Source organism: Somniosus microcephalus, chromosome 15 (assembly GCF_052327205.1).
Source record: "Somniosus microcephalus isolate GS21.2 chromosome 15, FLI_Smic_1.0, whole genome shotgun sequence".
Classification (NCBI taxonomy): domain Eukaryota; kingdom Metazoa; phylum Chordata; class Chondrichthyes; order Squaliformes; family Somniosidae; genus Somniosus; species Somniosus microcephalus.
The window spans coordinates 120,717,074-120,744,897 of record NC_141001.1 but is presented as its reverse complement, the minus strand read 5'-3'; the positions used below and the strand labels follow the sequence as shown (position 1 = coordinate 120,744,897).

The 27,824-nt window shown below is 49.3% G+C and overlaps 1 protein-coding gene across 1 annotated transcript in view; it reads left to right on the top strand.

Moving 5' to 3' along the window:
• The window catches only part of LOC147107190 (F-actin-monooxygenase mical2-like), a 413,970-nt gene that overhangs the window by 199,838 nt on the left and 186,308 nt on the right, over window positions 1-27,824 (top strand). Inside the window, exons 13-19 of the mRNA XM_086008370.1 lie at window positions 9,064-9,263; window positions 11,105-11,220; window positions 12,909-12,980; window positions 14,919-15,047; window positions 19,162-19,284; window positions 22,440-22,604; window positions 26,641-26,751. Of these exons, the coding sequence (XP_085864496.1) occupies window positions 9,064-9,263; window positions 11,105-11,220; window positions 12,909-12,980; window positions 14,919-15,047; window positions 19,162-19,284; window positions 22,440-22,604; window positions 26,641-26,751 (916 nt within the window). The remainder of the gene's footprint in view (window positions 1-9,063; window positions 9,264-11,104; window positions 11,221-12,908; window positions 12,981-14,918; window positions 15,048-19,161; window positions 19,285-22,439; window positions 22,605-26,640; window positions 26,752-27,824) is intronic.

Below are 27,824 nucleotides of genomic sequence, written 5' to 3'. Positions count from 1 at the left end.
CTGACTGACTTTGAAACAATCGGACATCAAAAACATCACCATTGAAATTAAGCTCGGGAAGGTTTGAAAGACGCACAGAATTTTCAACAGACCCACAGCAAGATGCCTCACCAACAACAACAACTTGTACTTATATAGCGCCTTTAACGCAGTAAAACGTCCCACGGCGCTGCACAGGAGTGTTGTAAGACAACAATTTCACACCGAGCCACAAAAGGATAAATTAGGGCAGGGTCAAAGAGGTAGGTTTTAAGGAGCGTAAGAACATAAGAACATAAGAAATAGGAGTAGGAGTAGGCCAATCGGCCCCTCGAGCCTGCTCCGCCATTCAATAAGATCATGGCTGATCTGATCCTAACTGCCAATCTACTATCACAGAACCATCTCCTGAATCTAACAGAATTAGACACACGAAATAGGAGCAGGATCAGGCTACACGGCCCCTGGGCCCGCTCCGCTACCCACAGGGCCATGTCCGATCCGAACCTAGACTCATGTCCAAATTCCTGCCCGCTCCCCGTAACCCTTAATTCCCTTTACTTCTAGGAAACTGTCTATTTCTGTTTTAAATTTATGTAATGATGTAGCTTCTACAGCTTTTTGGGGCAGCATATTCCATGGACCTACCACCCTCTGAGTGAAGTAGTTCCTCCTCATCTCAGTTTTGAAAGAGCAGCCCCTTATTCTAAGACTATGCCCCCTAGTTCTAGTTTCACCCATCATCGGGAACATCCTCCCCGCATCCACCCGATCCAACCCCTTCACAATCTTGTATGTTTCAATAAGATCGCCTCTCATTCTTCTGAACTCCAATGAGTAGAGTCCCAACCTACTCAACCTCTCCTCATATGTCCATCCCCTCATCCCCGGGATTAACCGAGTGAACCTTCTTTGTACTGACTCGAGAGCAAGTATGTCTTTTCTTAAGTATGGACGCCAAAACTGTATGCAGTATTCCAGGTGCGGTCTCGCCAATACCTTGTACAACTGAAGCAGTACCTCCCTATTTTTATATTCTATCCCCCTAGCAATGAAAGCCAACATTCCATTGGCCTTCTTAATCACTTGCTGCACCTGCATACTAACCTTTTGAGTTTCGTGCACCAGGACCCCCAGATCCCTTTGTACTTCAGTACTTTCCAGTTTCTTGCCATTAAGATAATAATTTGCTCTATGATTTTTCCTGCCAAAGTGCATAACCTCACACTTTCCAGTATTGTATTCCATCTGCCAAATCTCTGCCCATTTACTTAGCCTGTCTATGTCCCCTTGCAGGTTTTTTATGTCCTCCTCACTCACTACTTTCCCTCCCATCTTAGTATCATCTGCAAACTTTGATATGTTACACTTGGTCCCCTCCTCCAAATTGTTAATATAGATTGTAAAGAGTTGGGGACCCAGCACTGACCCCTGCGGAACACCACTAGTTACTGATTGCCAGTCTGAGAATGAACCATTTATCCCAACTCTCTGCCTTCTGTTAGATAGCCAATCCTCTATCCATGCCAGAATATTACCCCCAATCCCGTGATTTTTTATCTTAAGCAATAATCTTTTGTGTGGCACCTTGTCAAATGCCTTTTGGAAGTCTAAATACACTACAATACAAAGGTGGAACGATTATAATCAGGGATGCTCAAGAGGGCAGAATTAGAGGAGCGCAGATATCCGGTGGCGGGGGGGGTGGTGGGGCGGTTGTGGGGCTGGAGGAGGTTACAGAGATAGGGAGGGGCGAGGCCATGGAGGGATCTGAAAACAAGGATGAGAATTTTGAAATCGAGGCGCTGCTTAACCAGGAGCCAATATAGGTCAGCGAGCACAGGGGGTGATGGGTGAATGGGACTTGGTGCGAGTTAGGACACGGGCAGCCGAGTTTTGGATGACCTCAGGTTTACGTACCTCAGTAGATCTATGCTGCAAGTGGTGTAAAAGCAAAGTGGTGTGCTCGAGTCAGGTAGATCTCCAGGTGCCGATCAGCCATGACCTCGCGGGGCTCAATGGCCCACTCCAGTTCCCATGTTCACACTGCCAGTTCAGCAGAAATCACCGCTCACCAGCGCTACAGTTGTCAATGTGACCTGAGGTAGATCGTGGAAGAAGCAGGTTTTAGAGTTTTTAAAGGTTATGGAATCTTGTGCACAGTTCTGGTCGCCACAGCACAGAAAGGATATTGCAGCTATTGAAAGGATACAGAAGAGAGAAACCAGAATGATTGAGGGGATGGAGGGATTGGATTATGAGGAGCGATTGTGTAAATTGGGCCTGTTCTCACTGGAAAGGAGAAGGTTGTGAGATGACGTGTTTGCTGCTTTTAGGATTCTGGAGATAATGTCGACCATGACGAGCTGTCTCACCTCATCCAGAGGTGACACGGAACCAGAGGACACGGCCTGCGCTTTAAATCAGAGAAACATACAGCACAGACAGAGGCCATTCGGCCCATCATAGAATGGTTACAGCACAGTAGGAGGCCATTCAGCCCGTCATAGAATGGTTACAGCACAGTAGGAGGCCATTCGGCCAGTCGAGCCCATGCCAGCTCTCTGCTAGTCCCACTCCCCCGCCCTTCCTCTGTTGCCCTGTAAAAAAAAAAAAAAAAAAATTCCTCTCAGGTACTTATCCAAATAACTTTTGAAAGCCACGATTGAATCTGCCTCCACCACCCTTTCAGGCAGTGAATTCCAGATCCTAACCACTCGCTGCGTAAAAAGGTTTTTCCTCATGTCGCCTTTGGTTCTTCTGCCAATCACCTTAAATCTGTGTCCTCTGGTTCTCGACCCTTCCGCCAATGGGAACAGTTTCTCTCTATCTACTCTGTCCAGACCCCTCATGATTTTGAACACCTCTATCAAATCTCCTCTCAACCTTCTCTGCTCTAAGGAGAACAACCCCAGCTTCTCCAGTCTCTCCACGTAACTGAAGTCCCTCATCCCTGGAACCATTCTCGTAAATCTTTTCTGCACCCTCTCTAAGGCCTTCACATCCTTCCTAAAGTGCGGTGCCCAGAATTGGACACAATGCTCCAGTTGAGGCCGATCCAGTGTTTAATAAAGGTTCTTCATAACTTCCTTACTGAAGGGGGAAAATTCTAAATTAATCTGCGGAAACAGTATTTCAGTGAGCGAGTGGTCAATCCATGGTACGGGCTCCCTAGGGAGAGGGTGGAAGCAGTTAGTGTTGATTAAAATGCAAATGAGAGAGAATTCTTTTTCCCAACTAAAAATGCTCCGGATAAGATCACCTTGTCAGAACAGGATTGGATTGAGAGAGAGAGAGAGAGAGAGCTGCCAAGTCTTGTGTATTTTTAGTGAGCATTATTTTTGTGGGAGAAAACATCCACCCCCTTTCCCCCTCTAGCCTCCGATCGCCAATCTTAGTTCACCCTTCAGTGAGGCTTTTTGTAAAGTTGTGCGCCGCTGTTTTAAATCATCGATCCGTGCCGTTCCAGAAACTTGTCATTGAAGTTCAATACATGGGAACAGGAGGAGGCCATTCAGCCCCTCGAGCCTGTTCCGCCATTCAATTTTATCATGGCTGATCTGTATCCTAACTCCACCTACCCGCCTTGGTTCTGTAACCCTTAATACCCTTACCCAACAAAAATCTATCAATCTCAGTTCTGAAATTTTCAATTGACCCCCAGCCTCAACAGCTTTTTGGGGGAGAGAGTTCCAGATTTCCACCACCCTTTGTGTGAAGAAGTGCTTCCTGACATCACCCCTGAACGGCCTGGCTCTAATTTTAAGGTTCTGCCCCCCCTTGTTCTGGACTCCCCCCACCAGAGGAAATAGTTTCTCTCTCTCTACCCGATCAAATCCTTTAATAATTTTCAACACTTCAATCAGATCACCCCCCAATCTTCTAAACTCGAGGGAATACAAGCCCAGTCTGTGTAACCTGTCCTTGTAATTTAAGCCTTTTAGTCCAGGTATCATTCTGGTGAATCTGGGCTGTTCCCCCTCCAAGGACAGTATATTCTTCCTGAGGTGCAGGGCCCAGCTGGCGGGACCTCAGGATGGGAACTCTGGCCGCACGATTGTCTATCCATTCAAATTCCCAATGTGGGCTCCTGTGGGCGAGGATCCGCTCCGGGAGAGCGAGTTTGTAAAAATGATCCCCATGGTGCTTCAGAACTTGGAATGTAATGGCAGCAAGTGGTTCGAATGAGCGCCTCAATAATTGGTGTGAAAAATACGTTTTGAGTTATTTGGGGAAAGTCTTGTTGAAACAGAGTGCTTAACCTTTCACCTATGTTCACCATAATCAGTGTAATGAGCAGGTACAAATGCGCCAAGCTCAAAGCAAAGGTCGATGTACTAAGTATGGTATCATAGCATTAAGCAATTTGACTGTGTTACTGAAGTGTTTCCCAGTGAGGTAGAAAGTTTTCTCGATAAACTTCAACTCATCCAAAACTCTGCTGCTCGTATTCTAACTCGCACCACGTCCTGTTCACCTCCCCCTGTGCTCGCTGACTTACATTGGCTCCCTCGATTTAAAAAATTCTCATCCTCGTGTTCAAATCCCTCCGTGCCCTCACCCCTCCCTATCTCTGCAACCTCCTCCAGCCCCTACCACCCTCCGAGATCTCTGCGCTCCTCCAATTCTGACCTCTAGCGCATCCCCCAATTTCAATCGCTCCACCACTGGCGGCCGTGTCTTCAGCTGCCTGGGCCCTAAGCTCTGGAATTACATAGAAACATAGAAGATAGGAGCAGGAGTAGGCCATTCGGCCCCTCGAGCCTGTTCCCATTTAATGAGAACATGGCTGTTCATCCAAATCCAGTACCCTGTCCCTGCTTTCTCCCCATATCCCTTGATCCCTTTAGCCTTAAGAAATATATCTTAGTCCTTCTTGAATATATTTAATGAATTGGCCTCAACTGCCTTGTGTGGTAGAGAATTCCACAGGTTCACCACTCTCTGGGTGAAGAAATTCCTCCTCATCTCAGTCCTAAATGGCTTACCCCTTATCCTTAGACTGTGACCCCTGGTTCTGGACTCCCCCGCCATCGGGAACATTCTTCCTGCATCTAGTCTGTCTAGTCCTGTTGGAATTTTATAAGTTTCAATGAGATCCCCTCTCATTCTTCTAAACTCTAGTGAATATAAGCCTAATCGACCCAATCTCTCCTCAGACGTCATTCCTGCCATCCCAGGTATCAGTCTGGTGAATCTTCGCTGCACTCTCTCCATGGCAAGAACAGCCTTCCTCAGATAAGGTGACCAAAACTACACACAATACCCAAGGTGTGGTCTCACCAAGGCCCTGTACAACTGCAGCAAGACATCCTTGTTCCTGTACTCGAATCCTCTCGCTATGAAGGCTAACATACCATTTGCCTTCTTAACCGCCTGCTGCACCTGCATGCTTACCTTCAGCAACTGGTGCAAAAGGACACCCAGGTCTCGTTGCACTTCCCCTTTTCCCAATCTATTGCCGTTCAGATCTGTCTTCCTGTTCTTGCCACCGAAGTGGATAACCTCGCATTTATCCACATTATACTGCATCTGCCATGCATCTGCCCAATCACCCAAACTGTTTCTCGGCATCCTCCTCACAGCACACATGCCCACCCAGCTTTGTGTCATCTGCAAACTTGGAGATATTACATCTAGTTCCCTCGTCTAGATCATTTATATATATTGTGAATAGCTGGGGTCCTAGCACCGATCCCTGCGGTACCCCACTAGTCACTGCCTGCCACTCGGAAAAAGACCCGTTTATTCCAACTCTTTGCTTCCTGTCTGCCAACCAGTTCTCTATCCAAGACAGTACCTTACCCCCAATCCCGTGTGCTTTAACTTTGCATGCTAATCACTTATGCGGGACCTTATCGAAAGCCTTCTGAAAGTCCAAATACACCACATCCACTGGTTCTCCCTTATCTATTCTACCAGTTACATGCTCAAAAAATTCCAGTAGATTAGTCAAGCATGATTTACCTTTTGTAAATCCATGTTGACTTTGTCCGATCCTGTCACTGTTTTCCAAGTGCTCTGCTATTACATCTTTTATAATCGACTCTAGCATTTTCCCCATTACCGATGGCAGGCTTACCAGTCTATAGTTCCCCGTTTTCTCTCTACCACCTTTTTTAAATAGTGGGGTTACATTAGCTACCCTCCAATCCATGGGAACTGTTCCAGAGTCTATAGAATTTTGGAAGCTGACCAGCAATGCATCTACTATTTCTAGGGCCACTTCCTTGATTACCCTAGGATGTAGATTATCAGGCCCTGGGGATTTATCGGCCTTCAATGCCGTCAATTTCCCTAACACCGTTTCCCTACAAATACTGATTTCATTCAGTTCCTCCCTCTCATTAGATCCTATGTTCCCCGACATCTCTGGGAGGCTATTTGTGTCCTCCTTCTTGAAAACAGAACCAAAGTATGTATTTAATTAGTCCGCCATTTCTTTGTTCCCCATTATAAATTCCCCTGATTCTGACTGCAAGGGACCTATGCTTGACTTCACCAATCTTTTTCTCTTCACATATCTATAGAAGCTTTTACAGTCAGTTTTTATGTTCCCTGTAAGCTTACTCTTATATTCTATTTTCCCCCTCTTAATTAATCCCTTTGTCCTCCTTTGCTGAATCCTAAACTGCTCCCAATCCTCAGGTTTGCTGCTTTTTCTGGGCAATTTAAATGTCCTCTCCTTGGATCTTGTGCTGTCCCTAATTTCCCTTGTTAGCCACGGTTGAGTCACCTTTTTTGTTGTATTTTTATGCCAAATAGGAATGAACAAATTCTGTAGTTCATCCATGCGATCTTTAAATGTTTGCCATTGCCTATCCACCATCAACCCTTTAAGTAACGTTCCCCAATCCATCCTTGCCAACTCACGCCTCATACCATCGTAGTTTCCTTTATTTAAATTCAGGACCCTAGTCTCTGAGTCAACTACTTCACTCTCCATCTTAATGAAGAATTCTATCATATTATGATCGCTCCTCCCCAAGGGGCCTCGCACAACAAGATTGCTAATTAATCCTTTCACATTACATAATACCCAGTCTAAGGTGGCCTGATCTCTAGTTGGTCCAGGAAACCATCCCGTATACACTCTAGGAATTCCTCCTCCACGATATTGTTACTAATTTGGTTAGCCCAATCTATATGTAGATTAAAGTCACCCATGATAACTGCTGTGCCCTTATTGCACGCGTCACTAATTTCCCGTTTAATGCCGTTAATGACATTCTGACCCGTCAGTTGGAATGTTGGCGACAGTATTGGATTCGACATCATTATTTTCAACCACTCTCTGATCGTAGCTCTTCTAGGAAGAGGTTAAAAGCCTTGGCAACATTTTCCTGAAGGACCCAGAGGCAGTAAGTGGTGATGTGTGAGTTAGGAAAGGATCACACAAATTACAGCTAAAAATACCACGGTAACTAGGGGCCCTTAAGTGGATGGGTTTGAAGCCAGCAATCCTGTTGCTTTTAATCTTGGCAAGGCGAGCCATTGATTGAATAATGACTAAAAACTGCAGTCAGTTGCTGTCCGTAGAATCGCACCATGCCCTTTCATGGTGTTCTCTCTGTAAACCCGCCGTTTGCCCGCTTTGTAAACAGGATGAGCAGAGTCACGCTTGCCTTGGTAGAACGTTACGAATGAATCGACTGTGTAAAGTCCTCTTTTAAGACGCTCCTTAAAACCTACCTGTCTGACCAAGCTTTTGGCCACCTGTCCCAATATCTCCTCCTGTGGCTCGGTGTCAAATACTGTCTGATTACACTCCTGTGAAGCGCCTTGGGACGTTTTACCAGCTAAATGGTGCTAACGTTCTACCAAGGCAAGCGTGACATAATACCCAATGTAAGATGGCCTGATCTCTAGTTGGTTCCTCAACATATTGGTCCAGGAAACCATCCTGTATACACTCCAGGAATTCCTACTCCACAGTATTGTTACTAATTTGGTTAGACCAATCTATATGTAGATTAAAGTCACCCATGATAACTGCTGTGCCCTTATTGCACGCGTCTCTAATTTCCCGTTTAATGCCATCCCCAACCTCCCCATTACTGTTTGGGGGTCTGTATACAACTCCCACTAACGTTTTCTGCCCCTTGGTATTTCTCAGCTCTACCCATACAGTTTCCACATCATCGGAGCTAATATCCTTCCTTACTATTGTGTTAATCTCCTCTTTAACCAGCAATGCTAGCCCACCTCCTTTTCCTTTTTTCCTGTCCTTCCTGAATACTGAATACCCCTGGATGCTGAATTCCCAGACTTGGTCATCCTGGAGCCATGTCTCCGTAATCCCAATTATATCATATCCGTTGACATCTATTTGCACAGCTAATTCATCCATCTTCTTACGAATGCTCCTCGCATTAAGACAAAGCCTTCAGGCTTGATTTTTTAAAACTCTTAGTCCTTTTAGAATTATTATTTACTGTGGCCCTGTTTGATTTACACCCTTGATTTCTCTGCCTTCCACTTTTGCTTTTCTCCTTCCTGTCTTTTGTTTCTATCCTTGCTTCCCTTTCCTCTGTCTCCCTGCACAGGTTCCCAACCCCCTGCCATTTTAGTGCAGGGATTCCCTCCCTAAACCTCTCCGCCTCTCTTTCCCCCTTTAAGACGGTCCTTAAAACCTACCTTGCCTGTGCTAATACCTCCTTCTGTGGCTCGATGTCAAATTCCTTGTCCAATTACCCTCCTGTGAAGCGCCTTGGGACGTTTTACTATGTTAAAGGTGCTGTATAAGCAGGTTTTACTGAGGTAGCATGTTCTGCTGACCTTGGTCACAGCTTGGAATCTCGCACTGTTGGTGCAAAAAATGTTGACTTGAGTTGGTGAAAGTTTGACATTGCGGAAGCCAGAGTGTTGGTGCGCAGGACGTGTTTGTGAGAGATAGCCCCAACCCTCCAACCCCCAACCTCCAAACTCCAACCCCCAACCCCCACCCCCCCAAACCTCCAACCCCCAACCCCCCAACCCCCAACCCACAACCCCTAACCCCCAACCCCCAACCCCAACCCCAACCCAACCCCCCAACTCCAACCCTCAGCTCCGTTGATGTGACCCTTCTCCTTTGCTCCCTAGTGACTTTGACGCACTGAATGAAGAAGACGCTGCCAAAAACAACCAGCTGGCCTTTGACATAGCGGAACGCGAATTTGGAATCTCTCCGGTCACCACAGGGAAGGAGATGGCTTCAGCCAGCGAGCCCGACAAGCTCAGCATGGTCATGTATCTCTCCAAGTTCTACGAACTCTTCCGAGGCAACCCACACTCAGCTGCCCGTGAGTGATCCATCTCTTGTAATATGTATTGGTGACGAGCTGTACTCGTTTAACAACCCCATAGCGACTATACTGTCAGCCGCGACACAGTGGGCGGCACTCTTGTCTCTGAGTCAGAAGGTCGTGGGTTCAAGATCCACTCCAGAGACTTGAGCACAAAATCTAGGCTGACGCTGCTGAGGGAGTGCCGCACTGTCGCATGTGCCGTCTTTTGGATGAGACGTTAACCTGAGGCTCCATCTGCTCTCTCGGGTGTTTGTAAAAGATCCCATGGCCACTGCCATGAATCAGTCATTCATGAAAGAAAGACTTATGAAATAATACTGAGCAGCCTGCGGGTGGCGCTGTCCAGGGAGAGTATAAATACTCAGGCACGGGCCCAGCTTGCGCAGGACATTCTTAACAGGAACTAGTGAAGGACACAACTAGACCTCCATGTTGTAAAACAGTTGATTATAGCTTTGTTTAACGCTTAGACCAAGTGCCTAGTAGTTTTCTTACGTCAGCAACTATTGGAAGAGGAGCAGGGGAGTCCTCCCCGGTGTCCTGGCCAATATTTATCCCTCAACCAGCATCACTAAAAATACAGATGATCTGGTCATTCTGTTTGTGGGAGCTTGCTGTGCGCAAATTGGCTGCCGTGTTTCCTACATTACAACAATTGAACCTGTAAATGAATAGTGCACACAAAATACATGAGCGACTAAACAACTGACTTCCCTCCCAACTGTACTGTATCTGCGACCTTCGCACTCTAGGTTAACTTGTTTTTGTTGACTGGATCCAGTTGTATTCAACAAGGCGCCCGCACTATCTCCCTTGTGTTGTCTGCTTGTGAGAATGTAACAACAGCAACTTGCATTTATATAGCACCTTTAACGTAGTAAAACGTCCCAAGGCGCTTCACAGGGAGCGATTATCAAACAAAATCTGACACCGGCCCACATAAGGAGATATTAGAGCAGGTGACCAAAAGCTTGGTCAAAGAGGTAGGTTTTAAGGAGCGTCTTAAAGGAGGAGAGAGAGGCGGAGAGGTTTAGGGAGGGAATTCCAGAGCTTAGGGCCCAGGCAGCTGAAGGCACGGCCGCCAATGGTGGAGCGATTAAAATCAGGGATGGGCGAGAGGCCAGAATCGGAGGAGCGCAGTGAATTTGCCGTGTCGTAGGACTGGAGAAGGTCACAGAGATAGGGAGGGGTGAGGCCTTGGAGAGATTTGAAAACTTGGATAAGAATTTTAAAATCAAGACGTTGTTGGACCGGGGCCAATGAGTACAGGGGTGAAGGGTGAATGAGACTTGGGTAGAGAAGTTGCCCCACTCTCCAAATCATAGAATCAAAGAACGATACAACACAGAAGGAGGCCATTCGGCCCATCGTGCCTGTGCCAGCTCTTTGAAAGAGCTCTCCAATTAGTCCCACTCCCCCCTGCTCTTTCCCCATAGCCCTGCAAATGTTTTCCCTTCAAATATTTATTCAATTCCCTTTTGAAAATTACTATTGAATCTGCTTCCACCGCCCTTTCAGGCAGCGCGTTCCAGATCACAACAACTCGCTGCATAAAAAAATGTCCTCATCTCCCCTCTCTGGTTCTTTTGCCAATCACTTTAAATCTGTGACCTCTGGTTACTGACCCTCCTGCCATTGGAAACAGTCCCTCCTTATTTACTCTATCGAAACCCCTCATGATTTTAAGCGCCTCAATTAAATCTCCAGCTTCTCCAGTTTCCCTGCATAGCTCAAGTATTAGACTGGCCAAGTATTGAAGATTCTTCTGCAGGTGGAAATCATTTATAATGATACCATTGACTTCAGTCGGACAAACTATGTTTGTCTTTATGCAGCAGCTGTCTTCAGACACGATAAGGAAGGCGGCAGCGACATATCTCAACCGCCGTCCAGGCAATCAAATTCGCTCTTCAATGTTATCAACTTGTTGCCAAGGAAACGGACACCAAAGGTAAGAGATGATAACAGGCCCTGCCTTAGACATGTAGAGTTTGTGGAATTTGACACACGATGTAAGTTCACCTGAAATTTGATCGGGTAGACTTAGAGAAGATGTTTCCACTTGTGGGCGAGTCCAGAACTAGGGGCCATCAATATAAGAGAGTCACTAATAAATCCAATAGGGAATTCAGGAGAAACTTCTTTACCCAGAGAGTGGTGAGAATGTGGAACTCGCTACCACAGGGAGTGGCTGAGGCGACTAGCACAGATGCATTTAAGGGGAGGCTAGATATGCACATGAGGGAGAAGGGAATAGAGGGTTATGTTGGTCAGGTGAGATGAAGAGGGGTGGGAGGAGGCTCGTGTGGAGCAGAAACACCAGCACGAATGGCCTGTTTCTGTGCTGTAAATACACTATAATTCTATGTAATAGGTACTGGGACTATTTGCACAGGAGCAGAGAAGACTTAGAACAACTTTGGGGAGGGAGCGGGGCAGTGGGATTAGTTTGGGATTGATACAGGGCTATGGGGAGAGAGTGGGGCAGTGGGATTAGTTTGGGATTGATACAGGGCTATGGGGAGAGAGTGGGGCAGTGGGATTAGTTTGGGATTGATACAGGGCAATGGGGAGAGAGCAGGGCAGTGGGATTAGTTTGGGATTGATACAGGGCTATGGGGAGAGAGCGGGGCAGTGGGATTAGTTTGGGATTGATACAGGGCTATGGGGAGAGTGGGGCAGTGGGATTCATTTGGGATTGATACAGGGCAATGGGGAGAGAGCGGGGCAGTGGGATTAGTTTGGGATTGATACAGGGCTATGGGGAGAGAGTGGGGCAGTGGGATTAGTTTGCGGATTGATACAGGGCTATGGGGAGAGAGCGGGGCAGTGGGATTAGTTTGGGATTGATACAGGGCTATGGGGATTGAGCGGGGCAGTGGGATTAGTTTGGGATTGATACAGGGCTATGGGGAGAGAGCGGGGCAGTGGGATTAGTTTGGGATTGATACAGGGCTATGGGGAGAGCGGGGCAGTGGGATTCGTTTGGGATTGATACAGGGCAATGGGGAGAGAGCGGGGCAGTGGGATTAGTTTGGGATTGATACAGGGCTATGGGGATTGAGCGGGGCAGTGGGATTAGTTTGGGATTGATACAGGGTGATGGGGAGAGAGTGGGGCAGTGGGATTAGTTTGCGGATTGATACAGGGCTATGGGGAGAGAGCGGGGCAGTGGGATTAGTTTGGGATTGATACAGGGCTATGGGGATTGAGCGGGGCAGTGGGATTAGTTTGGGATTGATACAGGGCTATGGGGAGAGAGCGGGGCAGTGGGGTTCGTTTGGGATTGATACAGGGTGATGAGGAGAGAGTGGGGCAGTGGGATTAGTTTGCGGATTGATACAGGGCTATGGGGAGAGAGCGGGGCAGTGGGATTCGTTTGGGGATTGATACAGGGCTATGGGGATTGAGCGGGGCAGTGGGATTAGTTTGGGATCATGCTAACAGAGCTGCCACAGCAATGATGGGCTGAATGGCTCCTTCTGTAACTGTAAACATCTAAGGCCGTATAGATACGGAATCTAATGTGTTGGGGTGTCTCTTTTGAATAGATGTTGAGTTACAGAGTAGTTGTGAGGGTATCGAATCGCTCGCCTTCTCACACAACATACGTGTCCTAACACTGTTCTTCCTTCACAGCCTGAGAAGAAAAGTGAAGATAAAGATGCCACGAACAAGAGGAGGAAGAAGACCATCATGCAGCCACAGGAGGTTAGTGAGAAGGCAGACAATCGGGACATTGTATTGTACAGGCAGCCGCAAGGAAAAAACTGCCTTTGTATCATTATCATCTTCTCGTGTCTTCTCGCTGTTCCCTTTGGTGTAAAGTAGCTGAAGGATTCGCACGCTGATTGCTTTGTGTCATGGAATGACTAATCGTTCTCGTCCTGGGCAATTCCTGTCTGTCATGGGAGCCGGTGATGTAGGGCACCGATCCTTTCTGTCGGGATAACCCTCCAGTTATTGAGTGTCGTCCAAAAGACATTGTCACCTCCGCCTGGCAAAACATGCAACAGAAGTGTGAGTAAGACAACAATTTGCATTTATACAGCATCTTTAACATAGTAAAAGGTCCCAAGGTTCTTCACAGGAGCGATTATCAAACAAAATATGACACCGAGCCACGTAAGGAGACATTAGGACAGGTATCCAAAAGCCGGGTGAAAGAGGTCGGTTTTAATTAGGTTCTTAAAGGAGGGGAGAGAGAGGTGGAGAGGTTTAGGGAGGGAATTCCATAGCTTAGGGCCCAGGCAACTGAAGGCACGGCCACCAATGGTGAGACAGAGAGAGTGAGGGATGTGCAAAATGCCAGAATTGGAGGAGTGCAGAGATCCCGGTGGGCTGGAGGAGGTTACAGAGATAGGAAGGGGGTGAGGGCCATGGAGGGATTTGAACCCGAGGATGAGAATTTTAAAATCGAGGAGTTGCTGGACCGGGAGCCAATGTAGGTCAGCGAGCATTGGTCGATGGGTGAACGGGACTCGGTGTGGGTTTGAGTATGGGCAGCAGAACCTTGGATGGGAGATGGTCGGCCATGGATGAGGGTTTCAGCAGCAGATGGGCTGGGGCAGGGGTGGCGTCGGGCGATGTTACAGAAGTAGAAGTAGGTGGTCTTGGTGATGGTCGGAAGCTAAATTCAGGGTCAAACTGCTGGTTGTTCATCAAAGGGTTTTACGGGGGGCTGCTATGAATTTTCTCCTTTCTCTCTCCTCCTTTAAGACACTCCTTAAAACCGACCTCTTTGACCAAGCTTTTGGTCACCTGCCCTAAATTATCCTTATGTGGCTCGGTGTCAAATCTTGTTTGATAATCACTCTCGTGAACCACCTTGGGACGTTTTACTATGTTAAAGGCGCTATATAAATGCAAGTTATATAGAAGGCATTGGAGAGGGTACAGAAGAGATTTACTAGAATGGTTCCAGGGATGAGGGAATCCAGTTACATGGATAGACTAGAAAAGCTGGGGTTGTTCTCCTTGGAGCAGAGAAGGCTAAGAGGAGATTTGATCGAGGTGTTTAAAATCAGGAAGGGTTTGGATAGAGTAAATAAAGAGAAACTGTTTCCAGTGACTGAAGGGTTGAGAACCAGAGGGCCCAGATTTAAGGTGATTGGCAAAAGAACCAGAGGTGACAGGAGGAAAACTTTTTACACAGCGAGTGGTTAGGATTTGGAATGCACTGCCTGATAGGGCGCTGGATACAGATTCAATAGTAGCCTTCAAAAGAGAATTGGATAAATACTTGAAGGAGAAAAAATTGCAGGGATATGGGGAGAGAGCGGGGGAGTGGGACTAACTGGATTGCTCTTCGAAAGAGCCGGCGTAGACTCGATGGGCCAAATGGCCTCCTCCTGTGCCGTAGTGTTCTATGATTCTACAGGTTGTTGTCTCGGTTTCAGCTATCTAATTTTGCTTGCTGGTTTTGTATTCATCCGACATTTCCATATTGTCATGACATTCCTGCCTTGCTGGTGTCTCTGTGCCGGGTGTCTCTGTGCCGGGTGTCCCTGTGCCAGGTGTCCCTGTGCCGGGTGTCCCTGTGCCCGGTGTCCCTGTGCCCGGTGTCCCTGTGCCCGTTTTCTGTGGGGCTCCAGATTTTGTGCCTGTTGCTCTGATTGTGTTTAACGCAGTTCTGGTTTCTCCAAACAGGCTGTGAATCCCAGAAGTGACGGGAATGAGGCGAAAGACGCTGTGAATCAAAACAAGGTTAAGTCCATGGCAACGCAGTTACTGGCAAAGTTTGAAGAGAATGCTCCAAGCACCTCGCTACGGAGGCAGGTGAGAAATGGAGGTGGTGTGCCCTCGGTTTTGTGCACTGTACAGGGGTGAGTGGGATCCCATTGGTCGATCGCTGGGTCCTGTACAGGGGTGAGTGGGATCCCATTGGTCGATTGCTGGGTCCTGTACAGGGGTGAGTGGGATCCCATTGGTCGATCGCTGGGTCCTGTACAGGGGTGAGTGGGATCCCATTGGCCGATCACTGGGTCCTGTAGAGGGGTGAGTGGGATCCCATTGGTCGATCACTGGGGCCTGTACAGGGGTGAGTGGGATCCCATTGGTCGATCACTGGGTCCTGTACAGGGGTGAGTGGGATCCCATTGGTCGATCACTGGGTCCTGTACAGGGGTGAGTGGGATCCCATTGGTCGATCACTGGGTCCTGTACAGGGGTGAGTGGGATCCCATTGGTCGATCACTGGGTCCTGTGAAGGGGATCCCATTTTATTTCATATGCATTAGAATTAAAAATGCACAAACTGCTCAGTTTTTAATGTATGTGCAACAAATGGATAACCTGCATAAGATCATTCCTACCTTTCAACAGTGACCACACTTCAAAAGTACTTCATTGGCTGTGAAGCGTTTTGGGACGTCCTGGGGTGGTGAAAGGCGCTGGAGAAATGGGAGTCTTTCTTTCTTTACTGTTGTTCATTTTAATAAATATTAACTCCTTGCCACAGGCATGTGAATTTTAAATCACTATAATGTACAAAGGGATCATAATACTGTTATTATCAAGGCAATTTATGTTCTTTAATGTTAGTGGTATTAGCTATATTTTGGAGCTTGATTGAGTTCAATATCGCAAAACAATTTTAAGAGGATCACAGAATCAAGGGAGAAAACGCCACATTTTCAAAGAAAGAAAGACTTGTGTTTCTCCAGTGCCTTTCACAATATTAGGACGTCTCAAAGCGCTTTACAGCCAATGAAGTGGAGTCACATGAATGACGTATGAGGAGAGATTGGGTTGATTGGGCTTATACTCACTGGAGTTTAGAAGAATGAGAGGGGATCTCATTGAAACTTATAAAATTCTAACAGGACTAGACAGACTAGATGCAGGAAGGATGTTCCCGATGGTCGGGGAGTCCAGAACCAGGGGTCACAGTCTAAAGATAAGGGGTAAGCCATTTAGGACAGAAATGAGGAGGAATTTCTTCACCCAGAGAGTGATGAACCTGTGGAATTCTCTACCACAGAAGGCAGTGGAGGCCAATTCATTACATATATTCAAGAAGGAGTTGGATATATTTCTTAAGGCTAAAGGGATCAAGGGATATGGGGAGAAGGCAGAGACAGGGTACTGAATTTAGATGATCAGCCATGATCTCATTGAATGGCGGAGCAGGCTCGAGGGGCCGAATGGCCTACTCCTGCTCCTATCTTCTATGTTTCTATGTCACTGTTGTAATGTGAGAAACGCGGCAGCCAATTTGCGCACAGCAAGCTCCCACAAACAGCAATGTGATAATGGCCAGATAGTCTGTTTTAATGATGTTGATTAAGGGATAAATATTGGTCCAGGACACTGGGGAGAACTCCCTCGAATTGTGCCATGGGATCCTTTATAGCCACATGAGACGGGGCTTCGGTTTAACATCTCATCCGAAAGACGGATCCTCCGACGGTGCGGCACTCCCTCAGCACTGCACTGGGAGTGTCAGCCTGGATTTTTTGTGCTCTGGTCTCTGGAGTGGGACTCGAACCCACGACCTTCTGACTCAGAGGCGAGAGACAGAGTGCCACCCACTGAGCCACGGCTGACGAGCAAACAAATGGTGTTGTAAAAGGGGCACTTAAGGTTTTGGATAAGCTATTTTTTATAATCGTTCTTCGAGATATGGGCGTCACTGGTAAGGCGTCATGGTATTTATTGACCATCCCTAAAGAGGGCTGAGGAGAGCGTTGAAGAAATTGATTCTGGATACGATAAAGACGTGGATGAGGGGGTTCTGTGACCGATGGGTTGACGCAGGGGAGGCGGAGCTAATGCTTAACCTCTAACCTTTGTTATTCATTGGTTTGTTGTTTGAATTCCGGGGGCCTGGAGGATTGGAAAGAGTTTGATTAATGCTTTGCCTCATCGGTGGGTAACCCTTAATCAAAGCTCCAAGTATCTGAAGGCTTGCAGTAGATGGGAATTAATGGTAACATAACAACAACAACTTGCATTTATATATATATATTTTTTATTCATTGATGGGATGTGGGCGTCGCTGGCTAGGCCTGCATTTAGTGCCCATCCCTAATTGCCCTTGAGAAGGTGGTGGTGAGCCGCCTTCTTGAACCGCTGCAGTCCATATGGTGTAGATACACCCACAATGCTGTTAGGAAGGGAGTTCCAGGATTTTGGCCCAGCGACAGTGAAGGAACGGCGATACAGGTCCAAGTCAGGATGGTGTGTGGCTTGGAGGGGAACTTGTAAGTGGTGATGTTCCCATGCGTCTGCTGCCCTTGTCCTTCTAAGTGGTAGAGGTCGCGGGTTTGGAAGGTGCTGTTGAAGGAGCTTTGGCGAGTTGCTGCAGTGCATCTTGTAGATGGTACACACTGCAGCCACAGTGCGCCAGTGGTGGAGGGAGTGAATGTTTAAGGTGGTGGATGGAGTGCCAATCAAGCGGGCTGCTTTATCCTGAATGGTGTCGAGCTTCTTGAGTGTTGTTGGAGCTGCACTCATCCAGGCAAGTGGAGAGTATTCCATCACACTCCTGACTTGTGCCTTGTAGATGGTGGAAAGGCTTTGGGGAGTCAGGAGGTGAGACACTCGCCGCAGAATTCCCAGCCTCTGGCCTGCTCTTGTAGCCACAGTATTTATATGGCTGGTCCAGTTCAGTTTCTGATCAATGGTAACCCCCAGGATGTTGATAGTGGGGGATTCAGCGATGGTAATGCCATTGAATGTCAAGGGGAGATGGTTAGAGTCTCGCTTGTTGGAGATGGTCATTGCCTGGCACTTGTGCGGTGCAAATGTTACTTGCCACTTGTCAGCCCAAGTCTGAATGTTGTCCAGGTCTTGCTGCATATGGACACGGACTGCGTCAGTATCTGACGAGTCTCGAATGGTGCTGAACAGTGTGCAATCATCAGCGAACATCCCCACTTCTGACCTTATGATGGAGGGAAGGTCATTGATGAAACAGCTGAAGATGGTTGGGCCTAGGACACTGCCCTGAGGAACTCCTGCAGCGATGTCATGTGATTGAGATGAATGACCTCCAACAACCACATATAGCACCTTTAACGTAGTAAAACGTTTCCAAAGCGCTTCACGGGAGCGATTATCAAACAAAAATTTGACACCGAGCCACATAAGGAGATATTAGGGCAGGTGACCAAAAGCTTGGTCAAAGAGGTCGGTTTTAAGGAGCGTCTTAAAGGAGGAGAGAGAGGTGGAGAGGTTTAGGGACGGAATTCCAGAGCTTAGGACACGGGGCAGCCAAGCTTTGGACGAGCTCAAGTTTACGAAGGGTGGAATGTGGGAGGCCGTCCAGGAGAGCGTTGGAATAGTCAAAAGCAAAATACTGCGGATGCTGGAAATCTGAAATAAAAGCAGAAAATGCTGGAAATACTCAGCAGGTCAGGCAGCACCTGTGGAGAGAGAAACTGAGTCAATGTTTCAGGTCGATGACCCTTCGTCAGAACTGTTCTGATGAAAGGTCATCGACCTGAAACGTTAACTCTGTTTCTCTCTCCACAGGTGCTGTCCGACCTGCTGAGTATTTCCAGCATTTTCTGTTTTTATTGGAATAGTCAAGTCTGGAGGTAACAAAGGCATGGCTGAGGGTTTCAGCAGTGGATGAGCTGAGGCAGGGGCGGAGACGGGCGATGTGACGGAGGTGGAAGTAGGCGGTAGATGCAAATTTACACATTGGGTGACCCCTGAGACTCCATGGAACACATCTCTTGGACCAATGGAGACACCAAGCTGGGACATGCTGACGTCCCAGACCCTAGTGTGCTTTCAGCTGTGAGTCACTCTGTCTGCTTTTTTTTTTCTTCAATGCTAATATCTTTTTAAATTTGCTCGTAATTATGCAAGTCACTGAGTCTCTCTTGTTTCCTCTCCTTTCTCGATGTTTCTTCATTTCTCCTGTCTGTCACGTAACATGCAGATATCGGTGCCTTCCCATGTAATGAAACCGCCACTGTTCCTGTCTCCTGAGAGATACATGAATCCTCGCTTTCTTAAGCCTGATGACCAAATTGGGGCTGTTCTCTGTTCACGGACAAGGCAGGTACGAAGAATTGGCGCAACCAGTTTGTGATGTGTTATTAATCGTGGATCACCATCGATACTTCAACTCAACCATTGACAGCTCAGTGCAAGATTTAAACTTCACCTCACTGGGTATAGCTTTTAATCATGGCTATATGGCCATAGGAAACGCAGCAGCCAATTTGCGCACAGCAAGCTCCAACAAACAGCAATGTGATAATGACCAGATCATCTGTTTCAGTGATGTTGATTGAGGGATAAATATTGACCCCAGGACACCGGGGAGAACTCCCCCTGCTCTTCAAAATAGTGCCGTGGGATCCTTTACGTCCACCTGAGAGGACGGACGGTTTAATGTCTCATTCAAAAGATGGCACCTCCGACAGTGCAGCGCTCCCTCAGTACTGCCCCTCCGACAGTGCGGCGCTCCCTCAGTACTGCCCCTCCAACAGTGCAGCGTTCCCTCAGTACTGCCCTTCCAACAGTGCGGCGCTCCCTCAGTACTGCCCCTCCGACAGTGCAGCGCTCCCTCAGTACTGCCCCTCCGACAGTGCGGCGCTCCCTCAGTACTGCCCCTCCGACAGTGCAGTGCTCCCTCAGTACTGCCCCTCCGACAGTGTGGCGCTCCCTCAGTACTGCCCCTCCGACAGTGCAGCGCTCCCTCAGTACTGCCCCTCCGACAGTGCAGCACTCCCACAGTACTGCCCCTCCGACAGTGCGGCGCTCCCTCAGTACTGCCGCTCCAACAGTGTAGCACTCCCTCAGTACTGCCCCTCTGACAGTGTAGCGCTCCCTCAGTACTGCCCCTCTGACAGTGCAGCGCTCCCTCAGTACTGCCCCTCTGACAGTGCGGCACTCCCTCAGTACTGCCCCTCCGACAGTGCGGCACTCCCTCAGAATTGTCCCTCTGACATTGCGGCACTCCCTCAGTACTGCCCCTCCGACAGTGCGGCACTCCCTCAGTACTGCCCCTCCGACAGTGCGGTGCTCCCTCAGAATTGTCCCTCTGACATTGCGGCACTCCCTCAACACTGCACTGGAGTGTCAGCCTAGATTTTTATGCTCAAGTCCCTGGAGTGGGACTTGAACTCACGACCTTCTGGCTCAGAGGCGAGGGTGCCGCCCACTGAGCCATGGCTAATGTGATGACACGGGGAATGGACTCCTCTACCTCTATAATGGCCCAGTAATTCGGGTCCCAACACGTGAGTACGGACGGAGTACCCACGCGTGGACCTGATAGAAGTGCCGGTTTCTTGCATGCGCGGGAAACCGTCATTTCCATCGGGTCCACGCGTGGGTACTCCGTCCGTACTCACGCGTTGGGACCCAAGTTACTGGGCCATACTTGTGTTTGCCCCCAGACACGCCCGTAATTGGAGCGTAGAGGAAGGACCCGGTGTAAAAGATCGAGCAGTCTCGGCCGTGAGTGTGTTGCGCTCGACTCTCCTCGTTCGTTTACGCCCGTCTATCGATCCCCGTGCCCGGCTGATTCGCGGCTGATTACAGTGGCTCAGCCCGTGACCGGTAGACAGGGACAAGGAAGTCATGAGCAGGCGATGAGGTGCTGCCCTGTCCTTTCCTCTTTCCTCTCCTCTCTCTATGACGCTCAAATTTCCTGCAGTTACACTAGTTCACAACAGGTGTAAAATTAAACCCAGTCTATAGATGCGGCAGGAATCGTCCCTTTTTTTAATGTTTAATTGCAATTTTTTAAGCAGTTTTTATCATTTCTCCTCACTGATCTATATTTCTGTTTCCTTGATGCCATCATTGTAATTCACATTAAAATCGGAAAAGCTTCCCCAATTGCGGAAAGTCTTGAATGTGCTGTGCATGAATGGTGCTTAGATGGTTCGAATCTTTCATTTTTATGCTTAAAGCAAGAATATATGGCGAGTTCTGCACTTTTCTCGGCCCCGATTGTTTATGCCGATGTTCACGTTCTGGCGTCTACAAATCTCGGCGTAGCGGCAGAATGGGCGTAATTTGGGCCGTAATTACCACAGGAAATTCCGCCCCCTTATGGCTGCAGACAATGTCCCGATTAGAAATTCCCATGCTGACATTTAGAACAGGTGTTTCCTATGTAAACCAGTCACGCTGTAATTTGGAAGTTGCGACACAGGTTAGCAAGGCCGTAAAAAAAAAAAGCAAACCAAGCACTAGGGTTTATTTCTAGAGGGATAGAATTGAAAAGTAGGGAAGTTATGCTAAACCTGTATCGAACCTTGGTTAGGCCACGCTTGGAGTACTGCGTACAGTTCTGGTCGCCATATTATAAAAAGGATATAGAGGCACTGGAGAGGGTGCAGAGAAGATTTACAAGGATGATATCAGGAATGCGAGGGTATACATATCAGGAAAGTGTAAACAGGCTGGGTCTCTTCTGAAAACAGAAGGCTGAGGGGTGACCTAATAGAGGTCTTTAAAATTATGAAAGGTTTTGATAGAGTGGATACAGAGAGAATGTTTCCACTTGTGGGGAAGAGCAAAACTAGAGGCCATCAATATAAGATAGTCACCAAGAAATCCAATTGGGAATTCAGGAGAAACTTCTTTACCCAGAGGGTGGTGAGAATGTGGAACTCGCTCCCACAGGGAGTGGTTGAGGCGAATAGTATAGAGGCATTTAAGGGGAGGCTGGACAAGCGTGTGAGGGAGAAGGGAATAGAGGGTTATGCTGATAGATTTAGATGAGGAAAGACGGGAGGAGGCTCGAGTGGAGCATAAACACCGGCATGGACTGGTTGGGCTGAATGGCCTCTTTCTGTGCCGTATATCCAATGTAATCCTGTGTAATTACAGTTTCCTGCCCGTGGAAGGACTGCAGCGCCACCATTGGTAGGAGGCTGTAATTACACGTGTCACCACCTTAGCAAGGCAGTTTGCATTGTAAATGTGGACATGAGAATTTATAATGGAAATGTTAAAAATAAGGACAGAATTTTTTACTTTAAAATGGCAACTGAATCATGTCTACCTGCCCTGGTCCAACTATCTCCTGCCCTCTGACTCCGCTTCACCTGAAGACTGCGCTTTGGTCCTGATTCCTATGGGCAACGTCACGGGAGATCGGTGACTGCACGTTCCTGTCTACTTACTTTCCTCCAGTGGCGTTTAGCGAGGGGTTTCGTTATTTCTCACGGGTTAATTCTGTTCTTTTTTTTGTAGTCCGATCTAGCGGCCAGTGCTGAGCAAGTAATCAAGGAAGCGAAATACACTAAACAAGCCGAGTGTCAGGCAGGGGCTGGCAAAGGTCTGGGTGTGTCTCACTCGGCCTTTGCCCTCTCTGGGGTTCTCCAACGCCTTCAGCGTCTGGACGAACGGCTCGATCAGGTGACGAGTTGCTCTCCTCCCTCCTCCTCCTCCCTCCTCCCCTCCCCATCTCTCCCCTCCCCCACCTCTCCCCCTCCCCCCTCCCCCTCCTCCTCCCTCCTCCTCCCTCCTCCCCTCCCCCACCTCTCCCCCTCCCCTCCACCTCTCCCCCTCCTCCTCCCTCCTCCCCTCCCCCCTCCTCCCCCCTCCCCTCCACCTCTCCCCCTCCCCCTCCTCCTCCCTCCTCCTCCCCCCTCCTCCCCCCTCCCTCCTCCTCCTCCCTCCTCCCCTCCCCCACCTCTCCCCCTCCCCCCTCCCCTCCACCTCTCCCCCTCCTCCCCCCTCCTCCCTCCTCCCCTCCCCCCTCCTCCCCCCTCCTCCTCCCCCCTCCCCTCCACCTCTCCCCCTCCTCCCTCCTCCTCCTCCCCTCCCCATCTCTCCCCTCCCCCACCTCTCCTCCTCCCCCCTCCCCCCCTCCCCTCCCCCTCCTCCTCCATCCTCCTCCCCCCTCCACCCTCCCTCCTCCTCCTCCCTCCTCCCCTCCCCCACCTCTCCCCCTCCCCCCTCCCCTCCACCTCTCCTCCTCCTCCCCTCCTCCCTCCTCCCCCTCCCTCCTCCCTCCTCCCCCTCCCTCCTCCCCCCACCTCTCCCCCTCCCCCTCCTCCCCCTCTTCTCTCCTCCTCCCCTCCACTCTCTCTCCTCCCCCCTTCTCTCCTCTTCTCTCCCCTTCTCTCCTCCTCCCCACTCCCCCTCCTCCCCTCTCCTCCCTCCTCCTCCTCCTCCCCATCTCTCCTCCCCATCTCTCCTCCTCCCCCTCCTCTCCTCCTCCCCCTCCTCTCCTCCTCCTGCCTCTTCTCTCCTCTCCTCTCCTCTCCCTTGCCCTGACCTGTTCTGCATCCTTCGCTTCTTACTAATCAATGTTTGCTGTGTGATTAACTGACTGAGTGCTGAAAAAAATCACTTTAGCTTCCAACCCTATGCATTTCATAGAATCATTAAAACAACAGCACAGGAGGAGGCCATTCGGCCCATCGTGCCTGTGCCGGCTCTTTGAAAGAGTTCTCCGATTAGTCCCACTCCCCCCTGCTCTTGGCCCACAGCTCTGCAAAAGTTTCCAGTTCAAGTATTTATCCAATTCCCTTTTGAAAGTTACTATTGAATCTGCTTCCACCGCCCTTTCAGGCAGCGCGTTCCAGATTACAACAACTCGCTGTGTAAAAATCTCCTCATCTCCCCTCTGGTTCTTTTGCCAATTACCTTCAATCTGTGTCCTCTGGTTACCGACCCTCCTGCCACTGGAAACAGTTTCTCCTTATTTACTCTATCAAAACCCTTCATGATTTTGAACATCTCTATTAATTCTCCCCCTAACCGTCTTTGCTCTTAAGGAGAACAACCCCAGCTTCTCCAGTCCCTCCACACAACTGAAGTGTTAGACTGGGCAAGTATTGAAGAATGTGCGCTTTGCCCTGTAACTGCAGGAGCGAGCGGATGGAATGCACAGGGTCAGAGGGCCTGTAACTGTTTTTTTTTGGTCTTGTTGCATTTTTGATTCTGCCACAGCTGCTCTTAAAGGGTTAACGCGAGCCTTCAGTTGACTAATCCTGCCGCTGTGCTTAGCCATAGCGAAGTGGAACCTGCGGGCCTGTGTTGAATCTGATACTCGTGTTTAATGGGGGTGGGTTTGCTATCCAAGCTCGTTGGGTGTTGTCCAGTTGTGTTAGAATTTGAACAAGCTGTACTATTGCAGCAACATCACTGTGTAGTTACATTGCAATAAAAACAAGCAGACATCATTCTTTTAAATTACTATTCATTCCTGGAATATGGCCATTGGTGGCAAAGTTTTGGGTCATGCGTTCAAATCCCACCACGGCAGCTGGGGAATTTAAAATCAGTTAAATAAATCTGGAATAAAAAAACTAGTACAGGTAGACTATCCTTTATCCGAAAACCTCGGGACCAGCCGTGTTTCAGTTTTTGGAAAATTTCGGATTTCAGAAGGTATTTTATAAGACTGGGAAATTTGTCGGGGGTGGGGGTCGGCGGGGGGGTCGGGGGTGGGGGTGGGGGTCGGCGGGGGGGTCGGCGTGGGGGTCGGCGGGGGTCGGCGGGGGGCGGGGGTCGGCGTCGGCGGGGGGGTCGGCGGGGGTCGGGGTCATGCGCACGACTTACGCTGAACGAAAAAACTTTCGGTTTTCAGAGGATTTCGGTTTTCGGAAGTGCGGATAAAGGATACACTATCCCTTATCCAAAAGGGTGGGGGTCGGGGGGGGGGGGGGAGAAAAGAATATCGGACAGGCCGCTGCAGCTATCGGACGGGCCGCTGTATTGTCGGGTTCACTCTCCCGGTACCTCCTTCACACTGCCCGGCTCGGCCTGCAATCTCCTACCCAGGAGGGAACTCAGTGACCCTCTGCCCTGCTCAGCGTAAGTCGTGCGCCACTCTGGTCATGTCGTGCACACGACTTACGCTGAACGAAAAAACTTTCGGTTTTTAGAGGGTTTCGGTTTTCGGAAGTTCGGATAAAGGATAGTCTACCTGTATCAGTAATGGTGACCCTGAAACTACTGGATTGTCATAAAAACCCATCTGGTTCACTAATGTCCTTTAGGGAAGGAAATCTGCCGCCCTTACCCGGTCTGGCCGATATGTGACTCCAGACCCACAGCAATGTGGTTGACTCATAACTGCCCTCTGAAATGGCCCAGCAAGTCACTCAGCTGTACCAAACCACTACAACCTTCTCGAGGGCAATTAGGGATGGGCAATAAATGTTGGCCTTGCCAGCGACACCCACATCCTGTGTTCAAACATTTAAAAAAATTGCCCATCCCTAATTGCCCTTGAGAAGGTGGTGGTGAGCCGCCTCTTGAACCGTTGCAGTCCGTGTGGTGAAGGTGCTCCCACAGTGCTGTTAGGGAGGGAGTTCCAGGATTTTGACCCAGCGACGATGAAGGATCGGCGATATATTTCCAAGTCAGGATGGTGTGTGACTTGGAGGGGAACTTGGAGGTGGTGGTGTTCCCATGCGCCTGCTGCCCTTGTCCCTCTAGGTGGAAGAGGTCGCGGGTTTGGGAGGTGCTGCTGAATCAATAGATGGGGAGGTGTAAGTGTGGGGTGATGATTCTATCGACTGCTGCTAATTCCAAGCAATGCTGTTTTTCCTGCATGTTCCCATCTTGATTTTGAGAGGGGTAAATTTTCATCTTGGCAGGACTCTGGCGGAGTGGAGTGGATCAATTACCCAATTTCCATTCTGTTGAAATCAATGGGATGAAAAAAGGGCGGATTACTGGAGTGACTGGGTTCAGTTCTGGGCCCCGCACCTCGGGAAGGATACACTGGCCTCGGAGAGGGAGCAGCGCAGATTCACCAGACTGATACCGGGGTTTAAAGGGTTAAATTACGAGGACAGCTTGCACAGACTGGGCCTGTATTCCCTCGAGTTTAGAAGATTAAGGGGTGATCTAATTAAGGTGTTTAAGATGATTAAAGGATTCGATCGGGCTGAGAGAGAGAAGCTATTTCCTCTGGTGGGGGGAGTCCAGAACAAGGGGGGCATATCCTTAAAATCAGAGCCAGGCCGTTCAGGGGTGATGTCAGGAAGCACTTCTTCACACAAAGGGTAGTGGAAATCTGGAACTCTCTCCCCCAAAAAGCTGTTGAGGCTGGGGGTCAATTGAAAATTTCAAAACTGAGATTGATAGATTTTTGTTGGGTAAGGGTATTGTGGGTTACGGAACCGGGGCGGGTAGATGGAGTTAAGATCCAGAGCAGCCATGAACAGGTTTGAGGGGCTGAATGGCCTCCTCCTGTTCCTATGGGTTCTACAGTGATTGGACGATCCACTCTGCCAGGTTACCGCCCAGGCGCCGAAGGTGAAGGTTTACCCCACGGCCTTCTTCATCGAGCGGGTCTTGCGTTGGCGGCGGCAGCACTGGATCCCCCGGGTTCACCCTCGCCGCTGTCTGCCCCAGACCCGCTCCGTCGCCATCTCTTCTATCTTGTTTCTCTCCTCCTTGTCTTTAACGTTTCTCACCTTCTGCACCGTAGAGGAAGGCGCTGTCTCTCACGCAAGGTGACGTCCCCTTTAGCAGGAAGAGCATAAAGGAGAGAGGAGCTCATCTCACCGCACTGTTTGGGGGCAGGACTCTTAGACAACAGGTGTGTGCTCTCTTGGCTAGTATTTGGCCGTGACTCTGAACGATCACGCCGACTGGAGCCGTCCTTTAACAGCCATGAGGTGGCAAAGCGTCGGCATTGCAAAGTGAAAAACTAAAGTCCACATTCAAGGGTGGCACCAGGGTAATTAAAGGTCACCGAGCCAAGGCGGGTGGATGGAGTTAAGATATGGATCAGCCATGATCTCCTTGAATGGCGGGACAGGCTTGAGGGGCTGAATGGCCTCCTGTTCCTGTCCTCCTGCCAGTGAAACTGTTATGTATTGGGTGTTCTCCTCCCACCTGCGGTGGCGCTGTCACAGCAGATAAATGGTTGGGGTTGTTCTCTTGGTTAAGTTTAGTTCTCTTTGTTCGGTACTCTCCAGAACCTTCTTTTTGAATAAAGCACTTCATGTTTGAATCTCTGAGTTCTGAGTCCTAAGTTGTGTCCAGGTAGAAAGGTACCGACACAACAGAAACCAACTGGAGGAAAGGAACAATTGTTTCTGGGTGTAATACTTAACAGTGGGCTGCATTCTACACAGCTGTTAATGTTCAGTTTCCATCGTGCAAAACTCCTGTGTTGCCTTGGCCACATCTCTGCTCGGCGGGGAGGTCAGGCCGACGCTCTCCCCAGTCCCAGCATCATGGCAACTTACAGGGGGTTTAATGAGTGGGCCGGAGTGACTCACCAACCGACTGTCCCCGCAGTCTACTGGGGAATCACCGGGTCTCCAACTGGTGCTTAGCTCATGATGTCAGGGCTGAGGTCAGCAACACCTCCCCCCACGCTGGGGATTCCCCCCTCCCCCCACTGGTGATTCCCCCCCTCCCCCCACACTGGGGATTCCCCCCTCCCCCCCACACTGGGGGTTCCCCCCTCCCCCCACACTGGGGTTTCCCCCCCTCCCCCCCCACACTGGGGTTTTCCCCCCCTCCCCCCCCCACACTGGGGTTTCCCCCCCTCCCCCCCCACACTGGGGTTTCCCCCCCTCCCCCCCCCACACTGGGGATTCCCCCCCTCCTCCCCCACACTGGGGATTCCCCCCTCCCCCCCACACTGGGGGTTCCCCCCTC